At 54.8% G+C, this 16,670-nt stretch overlaps 7 protein-coding genes across 7 annotated transcripts; 3 read left to right on the forward strand and 4 right to left on the reverse strand.

Moving 5' to 3' along the window:
- Positions 1-279: 279 nt before the first annotated feature.
- Positions 280-687, forward strand: JDV02_003149 (uncharacterized protein; the record flags this gene model as incomplete). Its single annotated transcript, XM_047984247.1, has 1 exon — positions 280-687. One exon carries the CDS (start codon positions 280-282, stop codon positions 685-687), a length of 408 nt encoding a protein of 135 aa, XP_047840221.1.
- A 2,459-nt stretch (positions 688-3,146) lies between these two features.
- Positions 3,147-6,396, reverse strand: JDV02_003150 (Sphingolipid 8-(E)-desaturase). The gene is made up of 2 exons (XM_047984248.1): positions 4,231-6,396; positions 3,147-4,184 (listed from the first exon to the last, which is right to left on the reverse strand). Exons 1-2 carry the CDS (start codon positions 4,954-4,956, stop codon positions 3,264-3,266), a joined length of 1,647 nt encoding a protein of 548 aa, XP_047840222.1. The 5' UTR covers positions 4,957-6,396; the 3' UTR covers positions 3,147-3,263.
- Positions 6,184-8,300, forward strand: REG1_2 (protein phosphatase regulator). Its single transcript, XM_047984249.1, has 3 exons — positions 6,184-6,414; positions 6,485-7,102; positions 7,162-8,300. Exons 2-3 carry the CDS (start codon positions 6,525-6,527, stop codon positions 7,997-7,999), a joined length of 1,416 nt encoding a protein of 471 aa, XP_047840223.1. The 5' UTR covers positions 6,184-6,414; positions 6,485-6,524; the 3' UTR covers positions 8,000-8,300.
- Positions 7,787-8,788, reverse strand: JDV02_003152 (uncharacterized protein; the record flags this gene model as incomplete). The annotated part of the gene is made up of 2 exons (XM_047984250.1): positions 7,787-7,866; positions 8,086-8,788. The coding sequence occupies 2 exons, from the start codon at positions 8,786-8,788 to the stop codon at positions 7,787-7,789; spliced, it is 783 nt and encodes a 260-aa protein (XP_047840224.1).
- Positions 8,789-9,450: 662 nt separating this feature from the next.
- JDV02_003153 (uncharacterized protein) lies at positions 9,451-9,663 on the reverse strand (the record flags this gene model as incomplete). The annotated part of the gene is made up of 1 exon (XM_047984251.1): positions 9,451-9,663. The coding sequence occupies one exon, from the start codon at positions 9,661-9,663 to the stop codon at positions 9,451-9,453; it is 213 nt and encodes a 70-aa protein (XP_047840225.1).
- A 478-nt stretch (positions 9,664-10,141) lies between these two features.
- Positions 10,142-13,708, forward strand: SOG2_1 (RAM signaling network component). Its single transcript, XM_047984252.1, has 3 exons — positions 10,142-10,896; positions 10,948-11,059; positions 11,111-13,708. Exons 1-3 carry the CDS (start codon positions 10,544-10,546, stop codon positions 13,247-13,249), a joined length of 2,604 nt encoding a protein of 867 aa, XP_047840226.1. The 5' UTR covers positions 10,142-10,543; the 3' UTR covers positions 13,250-13,708.
- Positions 13,586-13,960, reverse strand: JDV02_003155 (uncharacterized protein; the record flags this gene model as incomplete). Its single annotated transcript, XM_047984253.1, has 2 exons — positions 13,586-13,629; positions 13,681-13,960. 2 exons carry the CDS (start codon positions 13,958-13,960, stop codon positions 13,586-13,588), a joined length of 324 nt encoding a protein of 107 aa, XP_047840227.1.
- Positions 13,961-16,670: the final 2,710 nt, after the last annotated feature.

The following is a 16,670-nucleotide window of genomic DNA, read 5'->3' on the forward strand; positions in this document are numbered from 1 at the left end:
CTTGGCCTGGTTTGGACCTTCCCATATTGTATCCGAATGTGGAAGCGCTATCCGGAAACAATGAGCTTCGATAACACATACAATACAAATCGCTTCAAGCTACCGCTCTTCTAGGTTACGGGACAGACTTGCCTAAAATCTGTCTATAACGCCGCTTTCGGGTTGATAGATAACGAGAGACGCGAAGGGTTCCAATTCCTCGCGGAGGCGGTCAGAGAATTGAATGACCGACATACGATCCCGCTACCCAACGTCGTGGTCACCGACTACGACCAGTAGATGAAGGCAGCACTGGAAAGCCAGTATCCCGACAGTCAGCAACAGATATGCATTCAACATGTCAACGCAAACGTTCTCCTTAATGCCAAACGGAAATGGAAGAGCGGAGACGATGGTCCAGAAAGCGACGGAGATGGCGACCCGAACGCAAAGCTCTCTTCGAGAGACATGGAAGCCGTTCTCGCGGCCGAGAGACAAGAGGGCGCGCCGGGCCAGAGCAACGTCGACATGTCTGTGCCCCACAACTACCGTGGTGTCCTCGAGCTGTGGAAGTTCGTGGCATTTGCAACAACAAGAGAAGAGCATGAAAAGGCCTGGGTTCGCTTATGCGACGAGTTTAATGACCAGCAGGCCATCCTTATGTACCTGTACAAGACATACTTGCCCATACGAGCGCAATGGGCATAATGCTTCATCAAGAAGTACCGCAATTTCGGGGTTCGTGTGACCTCTGGCACCGAGGCCAGCAACAACAACGTCAAGAGCTACCTGCTCACTGGGATGAGCCATTTGTACTCGCTTGTGGAGGCAATCGAAGCTATGCTGAGCGACTAGGAACGAGACTTCGTCGATACCTATTCGCAAGATGAGGTGCTAACCTCTCGAGCGTATTCCGGCCCCAGCTCCGAGTATCTAGGGGAGCTGCGCACGGTAATGAGTGAGCCGGGACTCAAGCTCGTTACCAAAGAACATCGGCTCGCCTTGAGATCGATACCAAGCAGGGCACTTCCTTGGCCAGAGCCGATCGGGGATTGCAACGAGGATTGTTCCGTCTCGTGGCAGCTGGGGATTCCTTGCTGCCATACAATCTACAACAAATTAGAAGCGGGCCCGGCCTTGACAAAATGGGACGTCCACCCTCGGTGGCACCTCTGGGAGCCAACTTCGCACAATCCCTACCGCCGAATTCTCGACCCCAAGATCGCAGCATCTCTCCGCGGACGACCGAAGAATGCGGCACAACCTGTTCCCGAGAGCATGAACGTCCAGCCATCGACCCGTAGTCGAGCAGCAGTTGGAAAAACTGGGACAAGCAGGAAGCCCACTTACAACTCAGCTATATTTGGGTCGGGTAAGCAAAATGGCGTGAGACAATCCGGCTGCAGGAGGCAACCTAGCCTACGGAGGCAGCGGTCAGAATGGGAAACTATCTCCGATGAAGAGAAGCAGGATGCTCGGCTGAAGCGCAGACGGCGAAGCTCTCGTAAACAGGCGGCCGTTTCAGTGACGCCGGCCCCGTCGGGTTCTAGTGGCAAAGAGAACCGCAAGGATTGTATCCATGTGAAGTCATAGTATGCACAGTAGATGATAGAGTATTGGCGACAAAGTACGGGCGTTTCGATTGAAGGCCAAGTTGAACCAATCCAACTCGATCTGGCCCACGCCGTGTTGCTTCACAGTCCAGAGCCCGCTCCCACGTAGGAAATCATGAGTGTGGCTTGAGTGCCGGATGGAATGTTCGACTGCCCGGTTTGGAAGGTCAGCCACACGGCCCCCGGAAGACGGCCTCCGTAGTAAAGTGGTTCGGCCTGCCTATCAATTGCCCTTAGATTACCATCCAGCACCACAGTCCTCGTCACAGCAGGACTCGAAGACACTAGACGTCCCTACAACCACAGCAAATTCGTGGAACTCGCCCAAGCCCACTGCTTGAAACGCTGGTCCTATTGACGGACACGTCAGCACGTCAAGGTTCTTGGACGATATTCGAAGGTCCACCGCCACCGCTCTGCTGCCAGATCCAGGCGAAGAAGATCTATTCAACGTTGAAAACGACTCATTCGCCTTCTGTCCCGGTCAGTTAGGGAAGCTCATAAATCCGGAAATCCTGGCCGGCTTTTTGGTCCTTGGAGGACTGCTCGGGCTAGTGAGAGACTTGCAGAGCAATCGTCGAGCCGGCTTAGCCGCTTAGGCACTGACGAGCGGCGAATAACTGAGTCAGTTACCTTCGAACATGCAACCTCGACTCTTCCGACACATTGCCGGCTCAAAAATGATTGTCAAGGCGGCGACCCACCTCCCCCTTCACCAATCAAGCAGCAGACGAACATTATTTCGCCCTCCCTTGCCATATGCCGGCTTTCCGGCGAACGCGGCCGGACTAACCCCTTCATGCATGTAACGGGCTGGGCCCGTGTGGGTCTCGGCTCCGCTCTCGACCGGGATCCACACCAGCTCCGGGCTCCGCCCAAAAGCTCGTGTTCCTTTCTGCAACTTTCTCTTTTCTTCTTTCTTTTTTTCTTTCTCCTTAGCTTTAGGATACTCGTTGCAGTCGCTCAGCTAGTTGTCAACACACTCAGTTGAGACCGTTACAATGCACAATGCAATGAAGCTATCCAACCTGCCTACAGAAGCTGCCACGGTCTGAATCGGCATAGCTCTCCTTTGTGTTTTAGTGTTCAACAGGAACCGTGCACCAGCACCCAGGCCCTGGCCTTTGGAAGACCAGCCTCCAGTAAAACCGCTACGTGAGGCGCATGGGCGGCAAGCTCCACACCGGTGAGCCGGGCTCCATACGGGAAAAAGGACCCACATCGCTGGACTGGACCCACAATGGTATATGCAGATGTGTCAGACAGTTGGGTGTCTATCTTTGGTATCGGTCAATTGATGAGAACTATCTGAGGGGCAAAATCCCTGAAAAGATCTCGTGCAGCTTCTATAAAGAACAAAAGGAAGTATTGTCCTCCTGAGACATTGCTGCCAGGCAGCTGCTGTAGTAATGGACGGGCTGGTTCGTTGTGCAACACGCCCTCCGGCGTTGAGTGATCAAGTCAACGCTGCTTGAGGCTTTCTCGATCGGCTCGTCCCCACCCCACCGCATGGTGCTTCCTCTTTCAGGTCCCCTCCCTCCTCCCAAACCACTCCCCCCCCCCTTAATATTGACCAGGTTCAGCATCGTTTGGAAGTGTTCAAACTTCGATATCAGTGGATCTTTCGTCAAGCCGTCCCGATAAACCGTTACTGGGCCCCTGAACCACGGCTCAATGCAATCCACTTTCGCCCGTATCAGCCATGTACCTTTGGCAGCTGATGAGTATCTTGGCTTGGTCGGCAACATCGTTCAAGCGGCTGAGCACCTTCTTGTTTCCATCCACAAAGCCCAGGATCGAGTAAGGAATACCAGTCTCTTTGCAAAAATCCTTGACCAGCCCCTGTACCCTGCGGAGGTTGTGCCGAGGCAGTCGGGGGAATAGATGATGGACAGCTTGAAACTGTAGTCCGCCGTGGATCCAGTCCAGCCAAGCGGGACAGTCGACGTCCATCGTGGTCCGAAGTTGTCGCTGTGGGAAAGACTCGATCTCACCAAGATCCGAGGTTGACATTCCCCAGTGAGAGAGGGTGATTTGTATGTGCAGAGGCATGGTTATCATGTGCGACACCAGTACGACTGCAACGCGAGTCGGCCAGTCGGGCAGTGTGCGCAGGAGCAAAAGGTATCCGAAGATGACCCAGTAGCAGGCCATGAAGGCGACCTCGGTTGGCCGAATCCACCACGCCTTGCTGCTACCCAGACCGGACGATCTAGAGGACAAAACGTGAAACCAGGAGAGGAGGTAGAGGTTGAAGCGAGCGATGCTCATAACCGGATAGTAAGTGTACCTCTGATACGGAACCAGTAGCTTGGAGACGGCGTCCCAGACAAAGATAAAGCCACCGTAGTAGGAAGAACGGAGCGATTTGAATACGGAGGGGCAGGTAGCGAAGAGAGGGAGGTTCTGGATGTCCGGGTCATGCTCGGGCTGATTGGTGGCGAGATGGTGGACATTGTGGCTGCTCTTCCACCAGCCGATGGACAGACCGCAGCAGAAGTCGGCGATGAACATGCCGATGAGGGTATCGACGGTAAAATTCTGGGTGATGGCTCGGTGGCCGGCGTCATGGGCTGTAAACATGATTTGATGCTGGAACTGTCAGCAACATGGTCAGTAGGACAGAGATATTACGGACCCAGAACAAGCCGAGAAAGACGGCACAGGTAATATACCAATGATAGCTCAGGAACACGAGGAAAAGACTGAAGAGGGACAAATAGCGGATAATCTCCTTGCAGTAGTGCGGGTACGGGCAGTTGTAAAGGCCTTCATCGTAGATTCGCTGATGAAGCGCCATGTACTTGCTTGCAATTTCGTCTTGCACGGCAGCATCAAGTGATGGGTAAGTCAGGATGTCGAGGTGCTTGCCCTGCTGCACGGCCCTGTCGTTGTATTCTTGAGCGGAGAAACCGGCCTCACCTCTTGGATGCGTCTCCATTACTTGATCTCCCGTGATCCTGCCCAGACGAGGAGGACTGCACTGTGGTGGCGCTCGCTTTGGACAGACAGCCGTTCCCACGCATGCGGTCCCCAGACCATGGTCGATATGTGGTAGTTGCCCCAAAGCGCCACCAGGGGTATCAAGGGCCGATTCAAAGTTGAGGAGGGAATGATCAGCGTCGTTTTCCGCATTTACATTGTGATGCCGCGAAAACATGTCAGATGCATCCGGAGTGTCCAGTTGCTTTCCATGCGTCCGTCCCCTGATGGGTGGTGTCCGATTAGTCCAGGGGCCTTTTGGTTTGCGACCGATCCGGTACGCGTCCATAGTCTTCAATGTTGCCGGAGCATGATAGCTGCAAGGAGAAAGAGTTAATACTGTGATACCTGAGTATAAGTGCGTAGATACACTGATAACCATCCTCTCGAGGAAATCAAGCTTAGCGTCACAAAGCGAAGCTGTAATTACTTGCGACTCTTTCTTCTTTGTGTTGGCTGGTACTCAGCATGCATGTGCAGCATGGCTATACAGGACAGAATAGGACAGGACGGGGTGAGATGGCACGAGGCGGAGACAGAGAGTGAGTCTTTACGAAGTGATTTCGTTGGTGGCGTCTCTTCCCAACATATGCTGGATTGCGAGACTGCCTCCTGGGTGGCTGGTGAGCCAGGAATTGAGGCGCAAGACGGAGCCTTGATATATGACTATGGCATCGCCGTTGGCAATCATGGAGTCGACTATGCTTTCCGTCAGAATCCGATCGCTACCCGTCCGGGCTGCACCGACGCGGGCAAGCGAAGCTGCCATCGGGAGCGGGCTTGACGTGGTTCGAATGTTTCCTCGGTGAGTCGGTCGACCCGCGATCGGCACGAAGAATGGAGAGGGCTGGCGAAGGCTGTGGTCGCGAAGGATTAAATCGGGAGATGTGCCGGTAGGCCTGTTCGGCACGATGTGAGTTCTTGGGATGAGATACACATCTGTAAGCGGCAACAGAGAGCGACTGGACACATATGGGAGAAGTGAGTGGCAAATAATGAAGTGCAAAACTGGGGATACGACGTGACAGGAAGAAGAGCTAAGGTGGCAAAGGCCCGCGCCGCTTGGTGTTTGCTTGCTGGCCGATGCTAAGAGACTGCATGTTCCGCCCAATCCTGTCTATCGGCACCTGACACCCCTCTACCCTGGCCATCGAAGAGGTGCATCCGAAGTACCTTGATTGCCCGCTAGGCCCCTGCCCGGGTGCCTCCAAATTACCGCCCCAAAACCACACTCGCGGTGTACTCAGAATTTAGGGGACAGGTTTGGTGGCAGAACGGCGGCTGGGTCCAGACGTATGGGCACCATGCAGCCCGCAGCACATCTTAAAAAACATAAGGCGCTTCTGCAACGGGTCAGCGGCTGGCGCCAAACCTTTCCTGGCACTGTTCGGAGCGCCAACATCCAGGAACAATGACTTCTCAATTATACGGTACAACACGGGCGTTAGGTCCAACCCGGGCCAACACAGCCCAGCTTGATGTACGCCGGTGGAGACGGGGCGATCGATTCAAAGAACGCCACGCGTCGCTTGCCGTTTTCCAAGCGGACCAAGGCTAAGTACCCGCCGCCACCCCAGCCGGGATCCGCCGACATCCCGCCACAAGGTGGCAAGCCCCTGAGGCCCACAGACCGGCGCCAACGCTGCGTGATCTTCCATCTCCAGTTTACTTCCGATGCTGGCCCTCGCTATTTTCCCGGGCTCGTCGGCAACATCTTGGAATGCCTAGCATTGAAGTCGTCATCCGGCGCCGTTGCATACACGCCGTTATCATACTCACCTCATAACGCGCTGTCTAGCCGACGAAGGTTAGACACACATTCTCGGGCGGCAACACACCAGTAATAGTCAAATGATCCTCTCCGCTGAGGATATAGGCAATCCATTTCTTTGCTGATGCGCCGCTCACAGTCCCAGCCGAAGCTGGCTGCCGCGTCACCGGGCAACAACCATGTCTAGTTCCATGGTTACGGATTCAAAACCGTTCGCTGAACCCGGCCGCTATTCCACTCCTACATCACGCCACACAGTGCGTGATGAACACAACAGCATCTCGTCTCTCTCAACGCAAGCTAGCAGCCTGGTAACATCGTCCGAATACGAGAAGGTACCAGACATGGATGAGTCTTGTTTGGACAGCTTTATTGTCCCAATAGTATCACAGGCAACGTCCTCTTTTCGGTCAGGAGACCAGCATGACAATTCGGGGCCCCACCAGAGACGGACGGCGAGCGACTCTTATATAGGCTTCCCAGTTGACACCGACAATTGGGGACGAATCTCTGGAACGGGTAGACCCCCGCATCTTCGATACGCTGCGGACGACATTGACCTGGCGAGCAAGCCTACGAGACAGGTAGATTATTTGTCCAACAATTGGAGGGAAGAGGATATCAGGTTATCGTGGAGATACACCATCTCCAAAAGGCATGAGTTGTCCAACAGTAACCGGTTGGAGAATGCCTCTTGGAGAACGTGGGCCAGGGCGAGGAATGACCTTACCAGGATTTCGCCCGACAAGCTTGGCTGGTATACTTCTTCCGGGCCCCGTGCGAGGCCAGCAGTGTCTAACTAATGTATGGCTATAGGCTCAAGGATTGCGATGTAACTTGGTTGTATGGTCCCCTGCAGACCGGATCAAACCGTGTTTGGCAAGCTCACCCCGAACTGTCGAGCTTAAGCCTGCCCAAGGTGGACTCGTCGGTTAGCCTGAGCAGACCCCCAATTCTCAAGAAGCGAAACGTGTCAAAGCTCATGTCGCGAAACGTCGCATCGCGGTACCCTGTCCGAAAGCACATCCACTTCGACGAACGGGTTCAGCAGTGCATTTCAGTCGACGCTAAGAGCGACAACACCCATGATATTGGCAAGAATCAATGGGAGGACAGCAGCGATTCTGACGATGGCATTATGATGAGACGGGTTAGGCCCCAGAGACGAGGCCGCTTGACAAGAAGGATATCAGAGGTTGCCCCACAAACGAGCAGCAAGGCTATTGCCGCACTTCCATCAACGGCTCTCAAGTGCCGCGCGGATGAACCTGAACCGGGGGTGGCCACAAAACATAGCACCGGCGCCTGTGACTGCCCAACATCTTCAATATCATCTTCGCAGCGCCCACATCGGTGCCTAAGACGATGCTCTAATTACTCCCTGAGCGAGAAGCAGGACGGCATCGGCATCGACGCTGAGGGCAGTGGATGTGACTGGCGTTCACTGTCCCGAAAAGCGGTACATCGATCTGCCTCTACGGACAGTCTGCAGAACGAGACCGGTAGGATGCATGGAATCTCCTGCGGCACGTTAAAGCCTTGTGCTGGAGGCAATCGGTCGAACAATGGCAACACCACTGGAGGTGTAGCTGGCGCTGTCACCATGGCTCGCGGCATCACTCACAACATTTGGAACGCAGTCTGGAGAAAATAGTGCTCTTCTGTTGTCTTGTCGCGGAAAGTGCGCTGCGTTGTGTGACACCGGCCCACGTTGTCTTTGGGCAGAGCGGCGACACTCACGGTGCACACTTGAGCGTCCACAGTGTCGACGTCGTTGCAATTTGGGAGCCAGCTTCTGCTGCACAATGCTAGCCTGGCTCTGGATGTGTGTCGCCGCCAGGTCTTCCTGCCCGAGGCCGACATGTCCTCTTTGGTAGACTTGCGTAAACTGACTCTCAGAGACGCCATCTCGAAAAATGAGAATGTTCGCGGGCAAGCGGCCGTCGTTATGCTTTTGCCAAAGCTCCAAACGCGACTTGAATGCGTCGAGAAGTTGATCGCTGAGCATCTCCTGCCTTGCCGGTTGCTCCCAAGACACAGCCGGCCATTGGGCGAACTCTTTGTTGATGCTCGCAACCAGTCCCACCAAGCTAGGCGGCCCTCCGGCTGCTTTGAATGGCATATTGGTAGGATGGGTCACATCGTACCCCGCAATCATCATATTGCCGTCTTTCAAGCTCCTCGCTTCATCTCGGAGATTGTGATTGGCACCACCAGTTTTCAGGGTGATCTTAAGGCCGACGTTTGCCCAGTACATGGGATTGTACTCCTTCTGCATGTGCTTAATGGTGGTGACGGTTGTATGTATGCCAAAAACGCAGTCTCCGAGGGTCTTGATCTTCTGATATAGCCCGCGGCTATCCTTCTCCGAAAGGATAAAAACGATGTGTTGGATCTCTTGGTCCTTAGCCCACTTGAAGTAGAGCTCATGGGAACCTCTCATGGCTTGTTCCCACGTCATGTGCGTTGGCTTGTTTGCGTGCGTGAGGGCTCTTACTGAATCCGACGCCCATGTTGTCACAGAGAAATTCCGCGAATCTCTTCATTTGATCGACTCCGACGCGGTAGCTATCGGCCCCACCCTTTGTTATGTTCATGAAGGTCCAATAGGTTACCATCTTGCCGGGTCGAGCGACACGGACACCCTGCATATTCCAACTGCCGCTGCGGGGTTGTACGCAGGATAACCTTTGCTGAGTGACGACGTAACTAATTATAGGCACATCGAGTACTCGGCCAATAACTGTGAGCAAGGCCTTGTTAACCGCAATGCCAAAGTGCTGACGGTATATCTGTAAAACACGATGGCTTTGACGTCGACGGCATAATAGTTCGCCCACAACGTGACGGCTCTGCCGTTGAATCCAAAAGCCGGCCGAGGAGGCAACAAGTCTGCCGGCCCGGTCCCGCCCAAGGACGATGATATAGAGGCCTTCCCGGACCGGACAGGTAGCTCGCCTACCTCGGAAGCATTGGACCGCACAGCTCGATCTTCGAGAGCTGTGATTGCAGCATCTGGTGTAGGGCACCCACCACTTGGGCTGCTCGAGGCGTTACATCAACGAACGAGCTAAGCATCTCTAAACAAACAGACGTACCTGTAAGTCATCGCTGTGGTCGGATCCGTAACATGTCCTCTTCCTCCCCGGAAGCCGCCTCGACCACGGCCACGGTCCCCTCTACCGCCTCCTCGGTTCCCACGATCTCCTCTGTTGCCTCCTTCGAATGCCATTCCCCTACGGCCACAGTCGCCTCTGTGGCTTCCTCGGTCTCCGCGATTTCCGCCATATCCACGTTGACCGCCACTCCACGTGCCATGGTCTCGGCCGGCCTGACCACGCGAACGGCTACTTGCTCCTCTACCGGGCCCACCCCGACCGCTGCGATCGGCCATGTCTTGCTGCGCCAGAGCTTATAGTAAAAGACATTTAACAGGGGCGTGGAAGATTGGCGTTCACGAAAGTCGCAATTGCGAGGTGTGGCGAACGGTGCAGCCCAAGTACCCAATGCCACTTATGACTTCTGCCGCAATATGCCTTGAGACCGTAGCCTGATGTGACGACAACCTGATGTCAGCTGCTCAGGCGCCAAAGTGGGGGAGAAAAGGAGACATCCGTAGCCGCTGTGTTGAAGTGGGAAATCGTGTTTGGGCTTCACTGTTACACTTCACGGAGTCGAGATGGGGGTCGTATGCTGCGGTTTGGTAGATGTGCGCGTCGGCGCTTGTCGTGTGTGTGGCGTGCTCTCAATGTCGTGTGGTCTTGTCCCGCATCCTGCTGAAAGCACCTGGGCCTCCACGAGGTGCATCACGTCAGGGGACGTATGATGGCTCGTGGAGGCCGTTGCTATCAGAAGCGGGAGTGTTTCGCTCTGTTTGACGCTGTTGTTTCAAAAATTTCGTACTCGCTGGTGATGATGTTTTTCCTGCGACATGATGTCTACCACAGGCCAACCCCAACACCAGGTGGGCACGAATTTACCGAATTTTAGCCGGCATCACGTGCACCCCAGTACGAAGATCCAGGCCTCCGCTCCTGGGGTCCTACTTGTTACATTCATCAATCCGCCCCAGGCCGAACCTGGCGCCATCGCAAACCGCGTCGCAGCTGAGCGATATGTGAAGAATTTTGGGTAGGCTACCCATTCGATGTGCTCGTGGAGGCAGTGAGGCTCGCCCGACGCGTGCCACTCCTGCACGATGTATTCGCCGTCACTTCATATAGACCAACGCCATGACCACAACTCCTTGGAACAACGCGCCCTCCCCCTCCTCACCGTCGAAGACGTTGCGCCCGCCACGCCGACTACACCCATCGCCAAACAGATGGCGGCCACTTCAGGCCAGATGGATCCAGCAACGAGCGCTTCCCATGTTGCAGCCTTGGCACGCAGGGCGATGAAAGAAGCTCTCGACAGGGGAAGAAGTCAAGAGGCTGGGGTCAACGACATGGAACCAGCATCAGCCTCTGGCATCACTGTCGATCTGAGCCATCAGAACATCCGTTCATTCCCGGAAGAGGTTGTGGATATAGTTAAGGATCGTGTTGAACGGTTAGTCGAAGCATTAAACCTTTGCTGCTTTATTACTAACGACCTATCAAGCCTTGCGTTATCCCACAATCAACTTTCAGATCTGCCAGTCCGAATATCTGACTGCCTGTCTTTGCGCTATCTCAATATAAGGGCGAACAGCTTCGACAAGTTTCCGCCACCTGTGCGAGAACCCCTCCTCACCCCGACAGGACAATAACTAAGTATCCGACAGCTTTGCGGAATTCGATCACTCGAAATTCTCGATCTGGGTCGCAATGCGCTGCAGTGCATTCCATACGAAATCAAGAAGCTCTCGGCGCTGAAGGTTCTCTCTGTCCAAAAGAATCAGATCCGCCATCTTCCAGTTTGTCTCGCAGAGATGAGCTCCCTTCAAGTGCTGAAGTTCAATGACAACCCGATCTCTTTTCCTCCGGCAGATGTTTTGTGTCTAGGAAGTTCACACCATGGTTTAAGAGAAGGTGAAGTTTCTGAAGTTTCTCTGACGGCTCATATAAAAACATGGCTAAAAAGGTTCGCGACGAATGAGCGGGCCAGAGTGCCGGAAGATGAGGCCACAGAAGGTACTGAAACGTCACGACTAACCGCAAAACGTACTACGCCGGGCCGATTTCCAGTCAAGGTCAACGGAAACGACTTGGCAACAATACGCTCCCCGAACAAGCCTGCACCTCCACTACCTACGAGATCACATTATCGAGTTTTATCCCAACAGAATGCAGCAGCTCGCCGACCAAGCGTCTTGCCATTAATCATTGGTCAAACCAATGATAGGCTTCGCAGTAACTCAGAAAACATTTTGAGTGCCGCTCGAACAGGTTTGCGGGCTCGCCGAAAGGGGGTAGTACCTAAGCAACTTCACGAGGCTCTTCCAGTGGGACAAACTATACGACCGAACCACTATCGGTTCCTTAGCCATGGGTCAGCTACGCAGGGCAGCCTCGCAGACCAAGGTCCGACAACACCTACCGAGCCATATCTACAGCGTCCGGTGTACATCCGCCGACTTTCGGTCCTCCCAGAGCACCGAAGCGATTCAACAGTCGTTCATCCAATCGTGGAGGCCGCGGAAGGTATCCTCCACTCTGTCTTTCAGGTCCATCCGGCCATACAGTCTCTTCTTTCTTTAACGAACGATGAATTTCGAAGACGGTCCAGCCTTCAAGTCGTCTTTTACAATGCAAGTTCTCACGTGGAGGACTTAGAACAGGAAATTGGCAGGTACAACACATCAGGCGGCGAGCATGGCAACCACGTGCTCGGCGCATATCGCGCGTGCCAGACTTTGATCAGTGCATACGGCCATGTGTGCACACTATTGGTCAGTCATGCCGACTCCCTTGTGGACAACGGGAATTCACGATACACTCGATCACTACTGCTACATATGTACAATAGTATCATGGAGATACGCGCTACTCTCCTGTCACTATCTGAATACGCGCTCAACGGGCCTGGAAAGAGGACTGTGGAAACTTTTAGCGACACCATCCAGCCGGAATATCGGCAGCGTCTCGCAACTGAAACCAATGTGAACGGTTTCGGGTCTCTGGTGGGGAAGGACCCAAACGCTACTGTGTCTCTGCGAGCGACCCAGCCATTTCCGTCTCCTGTTCGGTCATCTCAACTACCATGGAATAACTCCCAAGTGAATGCCGCAGTTCTACGGTCACAATTTCGCCAAATATGCGCCTCCCTGTCGGACTGCGCTCACACAATCCTCCGAATTCTCCCTGGGCTGACGTCTCAGCTGACACAACAGCTTGGCGATACCCGCATCGGCCGCCATCATGATTGGAAGCACCTCATTGGCATGTGCACGGATACAATTTCGCGGTCCGGGGTGCTGAGCGACATATTCCCGAGCAGGAAAGAGCAATTCGCAGACTTTGGCACCGAGAACTCTTTTTGGCATATATCCGCAAGGTTCATTAGGTCCTGGGCGGCTTTGATTGAATTTATGGCGACTTTCGATCGAAACGTTTTTCCACGAGACACCGGAGCAAGATTAAAGCCGATACAACAGAAGATGAAGGCGGCGACACAAATGATTGTCCAATCTCCGTGGTCTGATCTGTTTGCGCAGTCTAACCTTGGCCTTGAGAGTCCCCCGCCAATACCGATAACCCCACAAAGCGCCACTCTGGGGCCGGCTTTGCAAGCAACGGTGCCATCTACTTCAACGAATGCGTCGTTCGCGGCCGTTTTTCACGGAAATGTGTTCGAACGCGCTGACACCCTTCTTGCGAACCCTGGTATCTCGCTTTCGAGGGGGACCATGCGTCGAAAGCACGACAATGGGAACTCGCAGTCGTCTAGTTCATCGTTCTCGTCGGGCGATGCTCGGAAATAGCCAGGTTTTTGATATCGTTCTTGCAATGTATGAGACTAGTGTATACTACAACCAGCTGGGGGCAGGCAGATCTAATGTTTCGGCGGAGGTCCACATCGCAAGATCTCTCTTGTTTGTCCGTGAAGAACACAACAGATCCCTAAACAGTCATTGCGCAAATTGTGTCTGGGCGTTTATGATGCGAATTAAGGTGCACGATTTATGCCCCCGGCCCGGGAAAGTCAAACATCGCGCTTAATTAATGAGCGGAATGGCCCGAACGAGTACATGCTGTATCTTAGGTAATGCATTTTGCCGAGCGTGTCACTGTCGATTCCATCTTCCTGCCGCCGCTTTTTATTCCTCGTCAAAAAAGTCGTCAAGCGCATTCAACACGGTTTCTTTCTTGTGAGCTTGGAATCACTAGGGAGGGGTCAAAGGCGAGAGCTCACGGGGTCTGAAATAGAAGGCAAAGGTGCTATTTCCTTGTTGAAAGTTTCCTGTGGTGTTTTCCGGACCATCTGCCAGCTGCAGAAGGAATCTTTTGAGCTTTGGTTTTCCGTAGACTTTAAGTGTCGCTGTCTCGTCGCTGCAGTTTGCCCCGCACAGATGAACCGGGTAAATGGCACCGGCGTGCAATACCGTTTGCCAATCACGAACGAGCTCAATCGAGGGATTTTCGCGCGTATAGACTTGGTCCAAATACCGTTCGATAAGTTCTCGAGCAGACATGGCGACCAGTGGGGCTCCTGGGATACAATAGAACACTCAAAGATGGGCGGGGTGATGGTCCAGAGTATTTGCACGTCGAAAGTTCCGTGGCAGGCAGTTAATTTACGAGTGAGGCGGAGGATGATGAGCGCCTACTTATAGTGACTACAATGTGGCCAGGAACATGACCTATGGGCCCATCAACGTCCCTATGGGCGCCGCGCTGTGATTACATGCGACTTATCTTTACACGGGCGCCAACGGCGCTGACAAGGTAGCATTCGTTTAGTATCCCAGGGTGTTGAACCCACCGGCCTGCTCTGAGCATCCAATCGTCGCGTCACACTAGGCGCAGCCTAAACGCCTGACGGCCGCGCCTAGGCTACCATGTGCCACGGCCTCCCCCCCCCCCCCCTTCCTTTTCATGAATGCGCAACACGAGAACTAGAGGCGCCGGTGACAGTGATCAGCGTCAAGGGCGCCGTATTCGAGGTACCCTGGCATCACATTTCTGTGATAAGACTGGCATCACACTTTGCAGGCATTACGCCCGCCTCCAGCCCTGCGCTTGCACTTGCACTTGACCCGCGCTTGTACCTGCGCATGCCACAACCCACGCACGGCGACACCACGAACTGCCGGAGGGGCGAAGGGGGGGTTGTGGGAGGGGGCTGGGCGCAGGTGCAGGTGCAAGCGCATGTGCAGGTTCAAGGCGCGAGTTGCCGGCGCAAGTGCAAACGGACGATCTACTGCACTGACAAAAGTCTGCGCGTTGAGTTACTGTCAGACAATTGCCTTCACAGGGATCACAGGCGACAGGCTTTCGTGAGAAGGCCGAGGACGCCCATGTCCAGTGGGATAAGTGAGCTGATGGAGTGAACAGATCGCGACAACGACTGGTCCTCTGAACCAGCTTGCTACACAAGACGAGAGTCTGTCGTGGAATCGACACAGGGACGCGCCAAGTAAGTCGTCCTCCCCCCTTGGTGCCTTGGTGTGGGGAAAAGCAGCCGCTTGATCCGCAGGGAGCAGGGGCAGACGGGAGCCGGGAGCCGGGAGCCGGGAGAGCGACCGGTGATTAGTTGTGGCTCGTCTCAGCGCTGACTATTCTGTCACTACCCCAGTGTCGGACACTACACGCGTGAAGCGCCGCGCGACCGGCGCCAGAAGCTAGTTAGTTAGTGTATTTTCCGTCCAGCGGCCGTGAGGCCGCTCAGGTCCCTAGGGGGCACAGGACGTGCTGAGCTAGTGGGTCTATCCTACGATATCGATACAGGTTCTGGTGGGTCTCCCAGAGATTACCTCCACGTCTCCCTTCATCTTCCCATCGCGAAAAGTAAACAAACCACCATCCAGCATTTCATCGGCTCTGAGGCGCTCCAATTCGTGCTCGATGCCCGTCAGCGGGTCGTTCAAGCGTGGCATCTAAATGCCGTACTCTACTGGCCTCAAGAGAGGCCTTCGTCGGAGGCTGCGAGAGCAGCCTCAATTGACCTGGGCGGGCAAAGGGTGTTGCCGCACCCTCCGCCTGGACGGGTCACAGAGTGAGAAGTAACAAAAGAAAGAAAGGGAGCGATCACCATTCGCCTAGTGGCGAGGACATACCCATTCGAAGAACGAGCTTGCCTTCGCCAGCTCGACGAACTTGTCGAAGTCTCTGCCTATTGCACGATTGACTGCCGCAGTCGGTGAGGGTGCCAGCCTCATCCGATGTCGCGGCAGGATCTTTCGGCAATAGAAGAGATGACTGGGTTCTTTACGTCGGCCACACGAGCATGATAGCCGCGCATCGTCGTGGTTGAATCTCTCGTGGTAGTCGGCAAAGTCTCCGTGGCGAGACCGTGCCGCGAGCAGGTGGTGGAGGAGTGGTCGTGGGAGCTCTAGTTCTGGTGGGCAGCCGGTGGTAGGCTTGAGATGCAGTGGCTTGTACTGGGCGGGTGCAGAGGCGTCCCACCAGGCTTCAAAAGCGTCTCTGGACTGCTGCCGGGCAGTCCTGCGCAAATGAGCGAGTGTCGGGAGAGCGTCTGCCGGTTCGGGCAAGGAGGTGGCCGCCTTCGCTAAGGCGTCCGCCTGGTCGTTGCCGGCAATGTTGGTGTGGCCGGGGATCCAGCGGACCTCTGTGGCGCCATGCGTCGCGGCTAGAGCCTGAAACTCGAGGAACACTTCCTGAGAGGAGTCCGCGGGCATGCCTCTCAGGCAGGTTGCGACCCCGAGATTATCGAGGCACACAAAGATGCGTCGTGGGTTAGGGAGGTTCATTGCAGCACGCAACCCCTCAAGGGCAGCCTTGGCTTCGGCGTCGAAGACCTCAGCTGGGCCAAGTCGACCGTTGCCAGTCGTCAAGGTGAGTCCATTGCGATGAATCACATAACCGTACCCAGCGGTCTTCTCCGTGGAAAGGGATCCGTCTGAGTAGACGATGAGCGTCTCACGTGGGATAGACCGGACCCATTCCAGGAAGTTTTCTGCAGACTCGTCTTTCGACGCGGCCTGTAGGGGCGTCGCGTGGTCGTCGAAACGGCGGGGGAGGAGCAGTGGTCGTGTGCTGCGAGGTAGCAGCTGATCGCTGCGTCTGAGTCTAGTCCGGAAAGCCTCGCGAGGCATCTGGTACTTCAGCTTGATCGACCTATGGATGGTCGGCGGCTTCGGCTGCAGTGTGCGTTTTGCCAGCGGGTGTGCCTCGTCCACACGTTTAAGGCGGGCTGCGAAGCGCATCCGGCGAGTTTCGAGC

Source organism: Purpureocillium takamizusanense, chromosome 2 (genome assembly GCF_022605165.1).
Source record: "Purpureocillium takamizusanense chromosome 2, complete sequence".
Classification (NCBI taxonomy): Eukaryota; Fungi; Ascomycota; class Sordariomycetes; order Hypocreales; family Ophiocordycipitaceae; genus Purpureocillium; species Purpureocillium takamizusanense.